Here is a 16,722-nt window from a genome sequence, read left to right as displayed (position 1 = left end):
TATGACTAAGCTTCATAAGCAAAGATGAAGGCGTGTAGTCACCAGGGAAGCATTGAGATAGGACCTACGCAGTATAATAGTTTTATGTTTTTATGGACAACACAGCAGATGACAAGCTGAATAAAGGAGCAATGAATGAAACATGGGGGGGATATCCCATTTGATGTAATACAGTGGCATTAATGAGCAACTTGGGAAAGAAATAAGACACTGTCATTGTGAAAACTGGCAGATAGCTATTTCACTTGCATCCGCCCAGTCAGTTGACAAGTCTAACCAGCACAGGGAGGCCCATTGAGAAATCTGGTATCAGTTGCCCTCTAGGCACAGACATGGCCTGGTCGAAGACTACCAAATGACATTTGGTGATACACTGAACACTGGACTGACTAATCAAGTTATGATCTGCCAAACCATATCGTCCTCAGTTTGACACAGCGCACATCAGATGAAAAACGGACCAGTTTGCTCCGTTTGGCCCGATTCATTGACATACCACATCAAGAGAAGCCTGGATCACCCAAACAGTGTTTGCACAGCTGCCAGACAGCCACGCACACTCAAACATTGGCATATATTACACCGTGCTACTGAAGGAGTGCTGACACAAACACGGCGAAGCAAAAACCTTACGCTTATGTAACACCCTCTGTTCTGACACAAGCTACCCCTCTCAGCATTACACCAGCATTGGAGGCTCCTTGGAAAAGAAAATTAGTGAAGCCTTTCTTAGAGTAATTTGTGTGGCATGGCCTGTATGTGCTTGTGTGCATAGTGCATGTTGCAGGCGTGGGACGAGAAGCCTTATAAGGGCTCTCAAGAGAAGCATAAGGCACGGCAGTTATAACAAACAGCAAAGTTTTGATCAGATAACAGTGAGCCTCTGAATCAAGCTCCTACGCCTCCATGCATGCCACCCAGCAGGGCATGCTCACAAACATTCCTGTCAGTCGCTGAACCCCGACCTTCAGTCCTGACAGAGAAGGAACATACAAGAGGGACGACGCACTCATGTAGAAAGCGGACAACTCCTTGTACTGTAAATGATTTACCGTACATTTCTCTTAAATATTAAATCTATGCTTGGATGTGAACAATGTTACTTGGGTATACTTGAACACTCAATAAAAAGGCCAGCAATACAAGAGCACATTTGCTTTCATGTCTGTAATTTTTGCAAAGCAACACCTTACGGGTTAAGTATTGCTCTCTCTGATGTTTGAAACTGGTCTCTACAGAGCTCACAGTTTTGTTATGGCTACATGATGCTTTCAATAATAAGCTACCATGGTCTGGGTTGCATTGAAGTAAGTGTGTTGTGTCAGGAGTTGAATACTATAACTGAACAGAGAAATAAAGACTTTGTGGAACTTTAGGTGCCTTGTTTGGGTGCACCTCTGACCCTGGCACAGTGTGAGCGCTTTAAAAAGGAATTATCTCTGCTGAAAGAGAAAGAGAGGACCGGCCTCGGGTAAGCTAACACTGGCTGCACTTCTGTTGCAAAGGAAAACAAACAATATAGTAAGGGTTGAAGCCAGTTAAGCCTGTTAGTGGGATATGTACAGTATGTATGTACATAATGTGGTTGCAGGTGTTTGGAAAAAGAAAAGAAAGAGAAAAAAACAGCATCTGTAGTTCCCACAATGCCGTAGTGTGGAAAAAAAGATGTTAGTGTGAAGCTGTGAGCTGCTCATTGGCAGCCTCAGCCAGACCCGAGTGCACCCAAGTAAGCTAAGCAAAAGCAAGCATTGTGAAATGGTTGCAAGATAGTGCTTCACTTTGGCAACTAAACTGCAGCTGTCAGCTCTTTTTATGTGAGCTTGTGAGATGTGGATATCCAGATCTACACTCTGCAGGTATTGACAGTGAGGAGAAGTTGGTTAATGTTGTGAGTCACAGCCCCTTGGTGGGTCAACACTAGCAATTAGTATCAAATGTCCATGGATGTATTGATGCTGCTTACTGCTCTACTAACAGGCATAACACCACCTGAGCTGCAAACACACCAGGGGATTTGTTCATATAAAAAGATGCTCAATGCAAATTATCAAAACAGGCCATGTGTAACATCACTCAAGAAAAGAGAAGTGAAGACAGCATAAAGGTTTAAACCCAAACAAAGCTCACAGTTGTGGGCTTCCCTGCGTGTGCCCTGGACTACCCCTGGAGCAAGCCAAGTCTTCCAGGCAGCTGGGTCAGAGAGGCCAGCCTCAGCACTGCCGATTCATCACCTCAGCCTGCCTCTCCTTCCCTCTGGAAAGTCAGTTTCAACCACAGAGAAGGAGGGGGAGGTAGAGAGAGGGGTGGGGGGATGAGACAGCGGGGTGGGGGGGCAGTGATTAGGGCGCTACTGCCAGTCTCCCATGCCGGCTGGGCAGACTGCCTAGGCTCTCACAGTATGGCACTACTGAATATGGGGTCATTTATGGGTGTTTAGATGGGAGAGAGAGGGATAGGGAGAAAGATCCCCAGTGAGATAAAAGTAGGAAGGAAGTCTATACATCAAAACTACAAAGCATAACTTCATTGTCAACTTGAGCAACACACATCCTAAATAATGACCAAATTGAACTTAGACACAAATACAATTAAAAAGAAATCGGAGAAGGTAATTAGTGTAAAACGTGCAGTGTGTCTTAAAGTATGGCAGCTGCATGAACAATTTTTTTTTAAACCCACTGGAACAGTAATTGATTTGTTTAATGATTGTAGGCTAAACATCTGTCTTACCATGTTGTTTGGCAGTTTATTTTGCCCACATGACATATTTAACCAAAGTCTACTTAATAATTCCATAGAAGCCTAGCCCTTGTTTCAGATCAGTATATTGATAATTATAAAAGGCACGCGGGGTCAGAGTCTGATTCATTCATTAAACATAGGAAACACACACTGGTTATAGCCTACAGGTTTTTGCATGGCCGTGGAGCCTCCGGCGTTATTGCGTTTCTTCTGAAGTGTTGCGTGTTTCCCAATATTGAGCAACCAACAGCGTCTTCACGCTGTAATATATGTTCAGGACGTTATGTCCCTCTCAGCGCATCTAATTACCGATAACTGTGTCTATCATCGTCAACCTAATCAGCCAAAAGCCGGCTACGTTACAAGGAAACATTCAGGAGTGATGTTAGTCTCGTGTCAACTGTCAAGCTCTCACAGAAGAGTTGTATTACTCACCATCCATTTTTTCAGCCTTTATGATTGTTAACGTCGGTTTCATATCGACAGCTGCCGTCATGACCATCAGATCAGTTTGACTTAATAACGCCGCGTCCCTCTTTTATTCTAACAGCTCCAAAAAAACAAAATATAAGGGAAAATCTTCTCTTCCTTTGGCGCCACGGTCAATTCTACTGGCCGTTTTCTTTTCCTTTCCTCTCACACTAAAGCGATTCAGTGTTACTCCTAACTTATCTTTCTCTTTCCCTCTCTGGTACACACACTCCCTCTTTTCCTCGTTCTTTCTTACTCAGTCACACACTCACTCACTTCTTCCTCTCTATCTCTGGCTATGGGCGTTGCATGGCAAAGAGCCGGAGTGCGACGACAGCTAAAGGGGGCGGTGTTTGAGGATGACTTGCTGGTTGACACTGATTCACAATTCAATTACAATGTGCGCCCCCCCAATTTACCACACACACACACACACACACACACACACACACACACACACACACACACACACACACACACACACACACACACACACACACACACACACACACACACACACTATGACCACCTCCCCCGTGCCTCTGTGAGAACCAACTTGTACCAAGACCCCTTCGAGTACATGTTCCCGCAAATTACTCTCGTTTAACAGGGATGAGAAACAGTCTGGATATGTGAGAGCTGCTGAGAAAGCCTGAGAAAGAGCTTTAGTAATGTTTAACCATATTACTTCCAAAATATGACAGCAAGACATTCATTCATCATATCCATCATAACGTATTTCATGAACAAAAAAAAGAACAATGGAGTTTCAAAAATATCAATTAATTATAAATAACACCGTGTAGGTCTCTAAATGAGTTGAGTACTGGAATGTTACATAAGAGAGTCATGAAATATAAGAGAGAGCATTGATTTCAATGTGGTGGCCATATTTGAGCCCTACATTTTAGGAAAGGTGTTGTGATACACACGGGTACATAAGAAAGTAATGTATTTGGAGAAATTTTAGATCTTAAAATAAAATCTTTAAAATAGTTAAATACAAACATTTAACTGTAGGCTAGTTTATGTGTAAAGAACCATTAACTAAAGGACCTAAATGGATAGTTCGGCCTGCCTGTGTCCATAGGTGCAGGCTTCCTCATAACTTGTAACTCACCCTCATAAACACCTCAGAGTATTTCCTGTTCACCTTGTACTGATCAATAAAAAATAGCCATGTGTTTTTTTCTTTACACAGCAGCATCGGGTACTAGTAACACAGTACATCTTTGCAAAAAGATACAACATTCAATAAGTAGCCTCTATAAATAAAACAGAGGTATACACAATGGATAGTTTGAAAATAGGTTAGTCGTACACATATTAAAATCAGTCAAACTGGGTTCCCTGTCACCAACACAATCAATGAAAAGTCAGTTTTAACCGGGACAACTGTCTGTTCTAATTCTCAGTTTGCATTGTTGTTTTTATTAGACATTTGTGCTTTCTTATCTACAATAATCAGGGAAAATGGCCATGCCTTACTGGAAATTAAATCAAGAATTTGTTTTTCCACTGGGAAAGAACAAAGACAAGAGAAAGATTGGACTTTTTAGCCACAGCAAGGCTCCACTCTGAGCAAACCACTGCCTTTAGGGAACACCTCCCATGGCAACAGAAAACAGTAATAACATATTATAATAGTAATTCTCACAGACGTTCCTCTGGAACCTGCTGCTTTTAAACAAATGCAAGAAAATTTAGCTCCAGGAAGAAATACTGAAGTACAGTATTTTGTTCAATCATGAAACAATGTAACAGGTTTCCTCTCAGTAATCAGTCCTCTTTTTATATAGGCTATTTACCACATCACAAGCCATCCTGTTAGTGTGAGTCATATGGCAAAGCCTATGGTGCGCGTCAATATGATACTTCTGAATGTACTGTATGCATGCATGTATGAAAGCTAGGGAGCCAGGGATATTGATCACGCATGGATTTTTCAACCGGTGGTACTTTGCCGGCTCCATTAGCAACCTTGGATCAGGTTTCATTGGCCTGATAGGAGCCTCGTCTGGGAAGAGTGCTGGTGGCTTCTGCGGTGAGTGGAGTTGCCTCACTAGGAGCCAAGCAGGGGGGGTGATGGAGGAGAAGAATGGAAGGGGGGAACAGTTACCTCTCACTTCATCTCTCAGTCAGTCTCTCACTCTCTCTGACTGGACCTCTTTGTTTTCTGTTAATGAACTCCCTTGTATCTGTTCTTAAAAGGACAGCCCGGGTCCTTTGGTGCCTAAGGGTAGCCATTAGGGGTTTATTGGTGTTGCTGAGTAATATCTAGGCTGGCGTCACTGTAGCCCATTTGAGTTTAGGTTTTCTTATGCCTGTCTTCATTTTTTTTCACATGATTTTTCAAAAAGTATTATTAAAAAAAAACGTTTAACTTGTATTTTTACAGATTAATTTTCAGAATGCACTATACAACTGATATGTTAAAGACTGATCCATTAAAGTGACACTGTAAACGGACAGGTTGCTGACAAAGCATTGCTGCTTTAAATCCCTGTTGCCAGGAAACATCTGAACATATTTCTGTTCTCGTATATCAGAACAGTGTGTTACTGGTCTGACTCTCAGAGCAATGACCATTTCTATTGCTCTGAGACAGTCTGGTGTACAATGACCTTGAAGACAAACACATTGTCATGAACTTGACCCTGACATGAGGAAATGAGTTCCAAAAAAATGGAATGATTAAATCCTAAACATTCAGTTTATCTCCATCAAGATCTTGATGAAATGTGAACTGCCTGTGTCAAAGTTTTGCACAATATAAACTCAAAAAACAACTATTGTTGAAACAAACTGTGTCATTTCCTATCTAGACAAAGGGATTGTTGATTGTCTTACACTCATAAAACAACCAGCCAGTGTATGTACCAGCACACTTGAGGAAAAGTCCCAGATCAAACAAGTTGTGGTTTCAGTGTCTGTTTTCTTAACCTGACAAATGCTGTTGCCATGGTTTTGACAGTTTGCTGGCTTCACTCATTTTGTGTTGCAGCATGGCACCTCTAGCTAAAGCAGCTTTCTCTCTCCTCGCTGCTCTCTCCTGCTCGCTGTCTGTGTCTCGCTGGCACATCTGTGTTGTCTGCCTGTCTATAATCCCTAGATGTAACCGTTGCACCTGCTTCTTTTCACAGAGTTAACTGAAAGGTTATTCGATTTAGAGAAATCCATACAGCTGTCAAGTGATATTAGTCTTTGATGTCGGTGCCCTTGCAGCAAGTCACAAGAGTATTTCGATTACAACGCTGTACTTTATTTCACATTTACAGCCATAGGATGTGAAATGATGACTTAGCTGAGACGAAGTATAAAACTTCTCAGACAATGGATATGGCCTGACAGGTTTGGTATGTTGTGTGAATAGACAGCCTTTAGCGTGTAATCAATCAGTCGCTCATTTACAAACCCTCAGGCACATACTCAGATGGGTGACAAACACGCACACACGCACGCACGCACGCATATACATATGCAAGCAAGCACACACACACACACACACGGAGCAGAGCAGACAGTAAAACATTAAAACAGTGGGGTCCTTGTAGCCTCTGTCTAGGAGCTCAGTCTCAGCTCTATCTGTGGTGCATGCTGTCTGAAGGTGCCACAGGCCGAATGCACTCCTGCTGAGATCAGAGAGTTAGCTGGGACAGGAGTGGTGTACCCTTGTGTGTGTGTTTTTTGTGTGTGTGTGTGTGTGTGTGTGTGTGTGTGCACTGTGCTTGTGTACATCTTCTCCTTGTGCCTCACATTCCAAAGTCTTTTCTGAGAGCATGTGTTTATGTGTGTGTCAGCAAGAGTGCATGTTAGTGTGTGTGTGTGTGTGTGTGTGTGTGTGTGTGTGTGTGTGTGTGCGCGCGCTGTACTAAATTGTGTGCATGTAAGTGCACTGGGAAAGTAGCAGGGCCTCCCTGAACAAAGGCTCAGCTCTTTTCTGAACAATTAGCTTCGCTAAAAAGGACATCTCTTCCTCCATTAGCGGCACCACGTGCCCCCCATCACTCCATTGTGCAGATAATTCAATTATCCCCACCCCCCTCCGAGTCTCTCTGCCTCTCAGACCTCCCTCTTCTCGTCTTGCCCTCCCTTCTCTCTGTTACCACCGCGCTCTCAGATAAAGCTTCACTGGTCCCTGAAGCGGAGGGAAAAATACATCAGTCCAAGGTTTTAATTCATTTCTCATTGCATAAATGAAGGTTGTACATTACAGTAAGTAGCAACACTCAAAAGCATACTACACTAAAAACTAGCAAAAAAAACCCAATGATCTGGCTGTGAGTATACAGATGCTGATTGTTGTATTTTATTAATTGTTGAACATATGTTCTTTATATTGGGTGGTCCTCTGTTAGAATTGACCGTAACCTTCAATAGGATGGAATCGCTTCAACTATCAATGCACCTTACAAGACACAGTAAGAGGTACTCAATCTACCATTACCAGTGTACACTCATTGTAGTTAACAGTGTGTGAATATTGCTAAACTCATGATATAAACATTAAAACAATGGGAGGTCTCTCTCAGGATGCATTAAAGTGCCACCTTTCCTGATGAGCTGGCATCTGTTGCATCATCACCAGTCCGTGATTGCATGTGTTTCAGAACTGCATGTTCTCTAACTGAAGGGGTTTGTAATTAGTCACCACACTATCAAGAGGAACTTACCACACTAACACTTCCTAGAAATAAAACTTGTAGAACTTTGGAAAGGCTTGCTCGGCTGATGCTTTGGAGCAGAGCATCTTTAAACAGGAAAGTAAGGGGTGTTTCTTCAAGCAGGGTACATAGTTTTAAGTGACAGAAACACCCAGGCATGAGTCAAGAGTATTTATTTTGAAAAACACTCAAATAAATCATCAAAAGACTCATCAAAAGAAAAAGTATATTCACCAGAAATCATCCTTTGAGATGGTTTCTTTATAGTTCAGCAAAGCAGTGCATTGAGTTATAGGGGAAGAAATTCCAAAGTGAATCTACTGTAAATGCCCAATTAAAATGCAACCACTGCAACCACTATAATGCAACCACTTCTCAGAAGCCTAATGTGGAAACTCAGAAAGTTGAGATTCTAAAAATACTTCAACATCTAGTGTAGGTATAGCAGATTACTTATATCCTCTGTTTATTGACTTACACATCTTGCCTTAGAACTGTCATCCCACTTCGCAGTTCAAATTAAGGGCCATGGCGGCGATGTAGCCCATTCCTCCAAAGTTGTCTGTCGCTTTTCTGCGTTTCCACTCTTGTTTTGTTTTATTGTTAGAGGGGGAAGTGTGCACCGGCCTGATTAGCATCACTGTTTCCTCTTTTCCCATAACCCCCTAGACCCCCGCAGGCTGCCTGTTTACTTTTAGAAATAAAAAATGGGCCTGCGCCCGTGAGGACGTGCCCCTCATCAGAAGCGATGCCCCCCTCCCCCCTCCCTTTTAGGCTCCACATCCCAGATGCTCCTCCCCTTGTCTCCTCTCCTCCCACCAACCCCAGTCCTAGTCCTGTGACTTATCCCTCCCTTTATCTGTGTTTTCTTCTCAAACTGTATTCCACCCACTCTCCTTTGCTTTCCACCCAATTCCCCTCCTCTTCCAACTGTCCAGCTGTCAAATCACATCAAATAAAACACAGGCCAATGGTCCCTGAGTGCCAGATCACAGCTGTGTCTGTGTGTACTAAATGGGACGGCATGTTTAAATGTACAGTGAACTCATAAGTGCCTGGGAGTGGATGTGTGTGTGTGTGTGAGTGTGTGTGTGTGTGTGTGTGTGTATGCGTGTGTTTGTGTGCCTGCTTTACAGAATGGGAGGATGCTGTAATACAATACACACCAGAGCGCAGGGTGTGAATTTAATGAATGAATATGTGGAGTGTGCATCACTGCAGGATGTTAGTGAAGTGTGTATGCATGTGTGATATCTGTTCATGGATTTTGTTGAGATCGCCCACACACACACAAATGCTTGAACGCATGCACGCACACGTGCACACACACGTGCACACACACACACACACACACACACACACACACACACACACACACACACACACACACACACACACACACACACACACAGAAAGTAAATTTCCACAGTGGGAGTCAGGGAATGGGAACAGGCCCCGTGGTTTGAGTGTCGGATAGTGAAGAGTAGAGTAAGTTAGTGTAAATATCACCATGGCAAGGCTGTTGTCAGGAAGCAGTTTGTGTGACATTAGGCTCTGGCCAAACATGCAATGGTCCTTTAACGTCCAACATCCCGGCCTCACATCTGCTCTGTACTCTTTTCTTTCTCACACTAGCACATTTTATTTAAACAACACCCAATCCTTTCCCAAAGAAGTGACTTGCAGTAAAAAAAATTGTAATTTATCCACTTTCAAAGTTAAAATTAATTAATGATTTTAATTATACTGATAAAAAGTAAATGATGTTCATGACTTGTTTCCGCTGCCTCCAACTGGAAAAAAGTTTTTTTGTATTTACACTTATTTGTTTTCACAAATGTACTGTGGCTGATGATAGTTTTACTTTTACACATCTGTATCAAACTTAAAGGGGTGCCTTACAAGTGGCGTTACCCTACTAATGAAGTACTTATAATCTAATAAATCTCAAGTGACTGTTAATGAGCAAATATTCATAATTGAAAATTGCCATATCACTTACACAGCAAAGAAGTTCAAATGTTTTGTACCTCTATACTTATATACAAATTGTATGAGTGTGCTGAAATTGCAAGGGGAAGCCGTGTTTTCAGTTTGAGAGAAATGAGTCAAAGCAACGGCTGCAGGGTGTGGAGACTGTGTCAGAGATTATTTGGCTGCGTATGAGGTTACCAGACTCATAACGCAATATACTGGTAGCCCAGAAACCTCAACAGCTACATGTGACACCTTCAAGAACAGCTAAATGACTCTGGCAACATATCCAGGTGGCTACAATGCTCTTAGACCTGTGGTCTGCATAGTGTAAGATTTAGGAGAAGGACGAGGAAAAAAAGGTCAACGCTTGGCCATTTTTTTCCACTAAGCAATGTTTATGTCAACCGTTTAGCGCTGGGAGCAATGAAGAGAGGGCTCCAAAGGAGTGTGTCTCTGGCAACAAACATCAGCAAATCCCATCAAATCCTGACTCCCTTACACAAACACACACATACACACACACACACACACACACACACACACACACACACATGCACACAGGCCCCCTCCACCTCTCTAGAGACCAAACCAGAGGCTTGGGAAAAAGATGGCCGCCCTTTGGCCCCTTGTCTTGCCCCCTGCATCCAGCTCAGGGAGGTGACGGAAGAAAGCTTGTGCACCCCCAGCACCCCTACCATACTCCCGTGGCGTGTGTCCCAGTCCACCAGAATCAATCACTTTTGAGGACTAGAAGAGGCCAGAGTCAAACACAGGCAAATGCACTAGAAGGAATGTTCCAGTTTAAAATAAAACTCATTTGAAAAACATTGTAAGACAAAATAGAAAGAGATGATTGTAACAAGAAAAATGCAGGGCATTTGGTTGTCCTAAGAGGAAAAGAGGGAGAGACAGAGAAAGAAAGAGGGGGGGGGAGGGGGGAAATTTTAAAGGCATTGCCCTTAGGGTCAGCATCACCAACGGCCATCGAGCAGACACAGAACAACAGATATGAATGCTAGCGTGTAAATGATCCAGTTAACACAATGTTTTTTGTTTGGTCTAAGTTGTTTATTCACAATCAACTATTGACTATTATTGGATCGTCACATATTGAAGCATGTAAAAAATAAGGCAAAGTGTACTGGTTTTTTTTCATAGATTACACATATTTACAAAGACAGTAGGTATTAACTATGACTGAACATAGACATTGCCCCTTCTTCCAGTACATCATGCCATAGTTGAAGTCAACCTGTTTCCATTTCTTACCTGTAGGGCACACGTCATGTCCGTTTGGCACCTCCTGCAGGGGTATGTCCTGGATGTAAAGGGGCTGTGATGGGTAGTACTGCTGCTGAGGGTGAACCACACCTGCAAGGTGGGTCTGAGGACCCACTGCCACCCCTCCACTGTGCCTCTGCAGACAAACAACACAAAGTTTGGTGTAGGCAAAACAAACTGTGGCTTGGAATAGTAGCATACTTTATATTATTACACAGTCAATGTATTTATGAATGCTCAATTTTATCATCTTCAATGTCCTATTTTACCCACCCAAATTCAAACAAGTGACACACTTAAGACACCCTTATGTTATTTTATAAACATCCAAATCACATACAAATCACTTAACTTAATAAAAACTATATACTGTATGTATGTGTATGCAGCAAGGGCTCAGTTAGTGCTTCAATTATGGGGTCTTCATAACTGTGACATTGGTTATGATGAGGATGCAGTTTTATCTGTTAACCATATTTATTTGTGTCTTGGATTGTAATGAAAGACTCTAAACAACTGATTAAACTATCCAGTGGCTTTGGCTGCCAGCATAACCTTGGATTTTGAAAACTATTTTTTTTTATTGTTCTCCCTTACAGATAACCCTCGTGGCTAAATTTGACTCATTCAGTTTATCTTAGGCCGTGTTGATTTTAACCTGCTTATCACAGAATGTTCACATAGGAGGTCGCACCAAAAGGGAAGTCTAAAGTCAGAACTTGACAGGGGAGCCTGGAGGGGTTTGCAATTGTGCTATGTGGATACAAGAGATAGTAGGGAGAAAGATAGCCACTTGGCCATTTTTAGCATATCAGAGCCTTCATTTGACAACAAACAAAAAAAACTCAATAGATATTGTAGGAAGTTTCTGTTTGACAGTGATGTGAACAGGGGATTGACATTTTTCTCACAAGAGTGTGTCGAACTACATGTGCTCCTTTTAACCTACCTTGTTAAATTAGGTCAATAAAAGTTGTTTTTAGAATACAGTTTTAAATATTGATATAAAGTCGTAAAATTATCCACATGTTATCTGCTAATATATATAATGTATGCTCATTTTACAGATGTTTCTGAGACTAAATAATTGACAATTCCGTATATTTTTAACATGTAAAAAGAAACTAAAAGCAATCCTTCAGTTTGTCTCGCCAAATGATGACTGTCATATGCTATATGTTATATCTGTAACTGACAGACCGGCAGACAGAGTGACTGCTGATCTGATAGGCAGCCCCTGTTTAAGCACTGCAGCATTCATCAGTTGCTGGCAAGCTTTATGGATGGCAAACATGACCAAACGAACAGGGAGGCCAGTTTACGAGGTTCTTTAGAGGTTTACGCGATACGCTGCTTTCTCCTATCAGTCCAGTCAGCAAAGGGAGAAAAACTTAGATAGGCATGGAGGGAGCCACATGAATGATTCATGGATTAGACAGAGAGAGATAACAGTAGAGATAACATCAACACCATAATAAAATTTGGTCAGTTCAAGGGTAGAATCACTTCCAATACAGAGGTCACAATTTATCTTGAGTATAGAATTTGGAAAATGAACAGGGAGGGCTAGTGGCAGTTTTGAAGGAGCCTATTATGCCTTTTCAATTTGAACTTAGTAGTAGTTGTTCATTTATGTATGTTTCTCTAGTCCACAAATCAATATATTAAAGCTTTAGTGCGCAACTTTTTGACATTAATAAACGTCAGTTAGGTTCAAGCCATCGCCAGATGAGTTGCTACAAAGCTAATTAAGACTATCAGCTCTACAAAACTCTCTCTGTATTTCTCAGTATGGCTATGTTTAGAAGATGGTGATTTTCCATGCAGAAACTTGAGTGAAGATAATTACCTCTTCTGAAGAGTCCATTATGTTTTTATAATCCTCCTTGTCCTCCTTGGCTACTAGCAACAGCATGGAGGAGGGGCGGGACGCGTGCGTGATCACATATGGCCTGTATCATGTGGATACGCTGACAGTTTTGTTGTCATTAGTTAATATTCCTCATGGAAGCGACAGAAACTACATACTATAGCTTTAATGTTCGCAATATATCAGTTAGATATTTGAGTCATTTTACCATTAAACTTTGACCTTCATCTGTCTCATCTCATTTTATCGGATTGCTTTTTTGCTGTTTTTTTGTTTCTACCCTGTAGGTATCCAGCGAAACAAGAAAAACACAGACACCTATCTGGTCTAAAACACTAGCTATAAGCAATATTGCACATGTATACAATGATTAGAATTGGAGTGTATTGAACGACACATATTTGTGAATTAGACATATGCTATATATATAGATAGGTACATATATTTAGGCCTAACATAAAACCCTACTGCACATGACGTAAACATGACAGGTTTATGAATCTATTTTGTATTCTGACGTTTGTGACTCCCTGTTCTCATGCAATGTCACATGAATAGAGTTGCAGTGTCCACAGTAAGCGGACAGGTGTAATTAAATGCACCTGTGTTTTAAAAGGAAAAGCACAGGTGTAATTAATAAGAATAATTAGAGGCTGCTGTTCCAGGGCTCTGATGTTGTGCCTGTTGGCTCACTTAAATGACTTTGGATCTTTATGGAATTTAGCTGTCGTTAATGTTATTAGTGACACCTGTGCTTTTTCTGCAAACCCAAATTTCAATATCTGCCATAAAAAAGTCCTAGGCTGTGTCTGAAATCACTCCCTCTTTACCATAAAGTGCACTTTATTCACTACTTTGTGGGTAGGAAATACAGTACACGCAAAAATCCACAAAAAAGTATAGTTCCATTTGCATGTACGTTACTTTCTGTTATTAATCCCACATTGTGTCCCATTTTATGGATGTGGAAATTACAGTTGTGAGAATATACACCAGTCAGTGATAACACAACATTATGCTGATTCATAAATGTCTGAAATCTTGCAATCTTAATTTACTACTCACTTTTGAGTAAACTACCGAATGTCTGTGGGGGGTGATGAGTGAGTGATGGAGGGACTGATTGTGGACACAGCCACTTGTTGCCTCTCTCTGCAGTACTAGCTAGAACATTTTTTATAAAGAAAAGGATGGTTGACAGCACATTATTCCAAATCAAAGCTGCGTTAGAAAGTGTGCTTTGTTAAAAATGTGTTGATTATATTACATGTAATACAGTAGGAAAGCCTCACACTTTTTTTTTTAATTTCTGATAAACAAAGATTACCTTTTCAGTGAAGTGGCTTCTGGCATTTTCTTTTAAATTGCTACCAGCTGGTTGGAAGCGTGCATTTCCCCCCACTGTTCTCTGCATACAGTCTTTGTGAAGCATATAAGACACTGACAATCACTAAAGTTTAAACCCAGAATATAAAATACAATCAGACTGTGTTTTCCGTATAATTCATGTAAATTTCAAAAGAATAGAGCTACCAAGGTGATCCAGGTTCACCTTTTGACCAAGTCTGCCCTGCTATACAGTAGTCTCAATTTCAAAGGCAAGCCCCACCACCTGAGCCAATTAGGACCCAGGGAGCTGTATTCTTCCATGCTTTCTATTAGGCCAGGGTGGGGTTTCCATTTGCATATAACCTCAGTCTCTTATCCTAATGTGCTGGCGCTCTGCATACAAATGGAGGCATTTATTTTTCCGCTCCTTGGCCTTCACCCTTCAAATGCTCATCTGACAGGAATCCCAATGTTCCCGGGTACCACTGTCTCTGACTCTGTATTCAGCTATCTCATTTGGAAAGCGTTAAGAGCCTTGGTGTTCTTGCAAACAGACTGCTGCGCAGCACTGTACTGGTGACTTAGCTGAGAAAAGTGTTATTCAGTGGGGATGGTCTGACTCCAATGTGATTGGTTAGTGGCAAGGTTGAAGGCCTGCAGGTCTCCATATTTACAATATTACTTGCTAAAGAGAAGTACATCTTGGCACTGGGTGGTTGTGCAACACAGAGGAGTTCACAAGGTCGATTTCACAGCCTTGCAGAAATTGGTCTTGTTTAACAGCTCTGTTTCCAAACTTTTGACGGAATCATGAGAAACAGCATGTACAGATACAGGCGCTATGGGTACAACTCTGGTGGACTAAACTCAACAGGAACATTTTCAGATAGAGTTTGTTCTGTGAGCTGACGGAATCCAGAGTTGCTCACACACATACTGCTCGTATGCTCCTGCACACATTCCTGCACCTCAGCTTACACACATACAAACGGTCTTTTCCTCACACTTCTGGCCAGCTGTGTGGCAGGTAGCTGAGGCAGCCTTAACACTGAGGTAATTTACGAGGGAGGTCTTACCATTGCACCCAGACGGTCACAGGGTTGAAGGGCCGGGTAGGAAGAAACTGGATCCATGTAGTAACTCATCATGGACGCTGCGGACAGGAGAAGCAGGGCCTGCTGAAGGGATCAACACACAAACAGATGGGGCAGGGTGAAGAGACCTATCCCAAGCTGTTTATACTTTGTGTGTAAGCGCGTGTGTGTGGTATAAACTATGTGTGTGTGTGGGCGTTTCTGAGTGTACATGGAGGTGTGAGAGAGAGGAAAGAGAGAAGAAGAGAGAGGGAAGGGGGTCAAAAAGAAAAAGAGAGGGAGAGTTAGACATTTGAGCGTTGGTATTAATAACCTGTAACATCAGCTCCATAGTTTAGAAGGGTGAGAACTGTGGACTGGGGCTTTTACTGTAAAAACACGTCGTCAAATCCAGTCTTTATCTGATTTAGGTTATACAGCTTCCAAGTGTTTTTGATGCATTTCTTTTAAATCAAACACTGCAAATTTTTATGTGGAAAAAAAGGGATTTCAGCTGAAACAAATCCATCCAGTGGCTTGTCAGCCTACCATTTCCATCTCTTCTCTCACACCTCCCTTCACTTCATGCAAGAACTACCTCCTCCTCTGATCTGCCTCACCTCTTCCTCCTCCTCTATCTCCTCCTCTTCTCCTTCCTCCCCTCCTACACACTTTGCTTATTACTTAACATTGTTTACTTGAAGCAGAATCAACAAAAGAGGGGGGAAACTGAGCTGAAGGATTACATTAGAGAAAGAATGGCATATATGGGCAGTGGCAGGTCCCATCCTCCCCACATTCATATGTTAAGCATTTTGGTATTTCTAGTTTGTGGCAGCTGTTGACAGACTGAGGGGAGATGTGCCTCTGCTCAATGCTTGCAGATGTGCATCAGCTCAAAAAGATTTAGATGTGCTTGTCTCAGAGAAAAGGTACCATGCACAAAGTGAATCATGTGCAAATCAGTTATGTCATTCACATGGATGCACTCTTTACTTTAGGCTTTTACTTAAATGTCATTGATTCAGTGGAGAAAACAAAAACATAAAGCAATGCTAAATAAAAGAGCTAAGAATTCATATAACCTAAATTATTCATTTTGGTATGTAAATAGATCCTACTTATGCAGTGCATATGTTTAATGGTCTATTTGAATGCAGTGCCAAGACTGAAAGTGAAGGAATTAAAACATGTTGGGATACAGTTCATTTTAAAAAGAGATAAAAATAAGAATTCAGCTTTACTTTTGTGACGTTTTAAACGCCTTCAGTAAGGTCGCAAAAATAAGCAGACATGAAATAGCGCATCTCAATAA

The 16,722-nt window shown here is 41.7% G+C and overlaps 1 protein-coding gene across 3 annotated transcripts in view; it reads right to left on the bottom strand.

Moving 5' to 3' along the window:
- ets1 (v-ets avian erythroblastosis virus E26 oncogene homolog 1) overlaps nucleotides 1-16,722 on the bottom strand; it is a 36,876-nt gene that overhangs the window by 19,810 nt on the left and 344 nt on the right. For 2 of the 3 annotated variants that reach the window (XM_032509006.1, XM_032509014.1), the window contains exons 2-3: nucleotides 15,411-15,512; nucleotides 11,124-11,271 (exon numbers count right to left, since the gene is read on the bottom strand). In XM_032509006.1, coding sequence (XP_032364897.1) covers nucleotides 11,124-11,271; nucleotides 15,411-15,512 — 250 coding nt within the window. Of the gene's footprint in view, nucleotides 1-3,177; nucleotides 3,520-11,123; nucleotides 11,272-15,410; nucleotides 15,513-16,722 lie in introns of those variants that run through there. The other variant, XM_032509019.1, reaches the window with a different exon arrangement.

Source organism: Etheostoma spectabile, chromosome 3 (genome assembly GCF_008692095.1).
Source record: "Etheostoma spectabile isolate EspeVRDwgs_2016 chromosome 3, UIUC_Espe_1.0, whole genome shotgun sequence".
NCBI lineage: Eukaryota > Metazoa > Chordata > Actinopteri > Perciformes > Percidae > Etheostoma > Etheostoma spectabile.
This window is presented reverse-complemented; position numbering and strand designations above follow the sequence as displayed.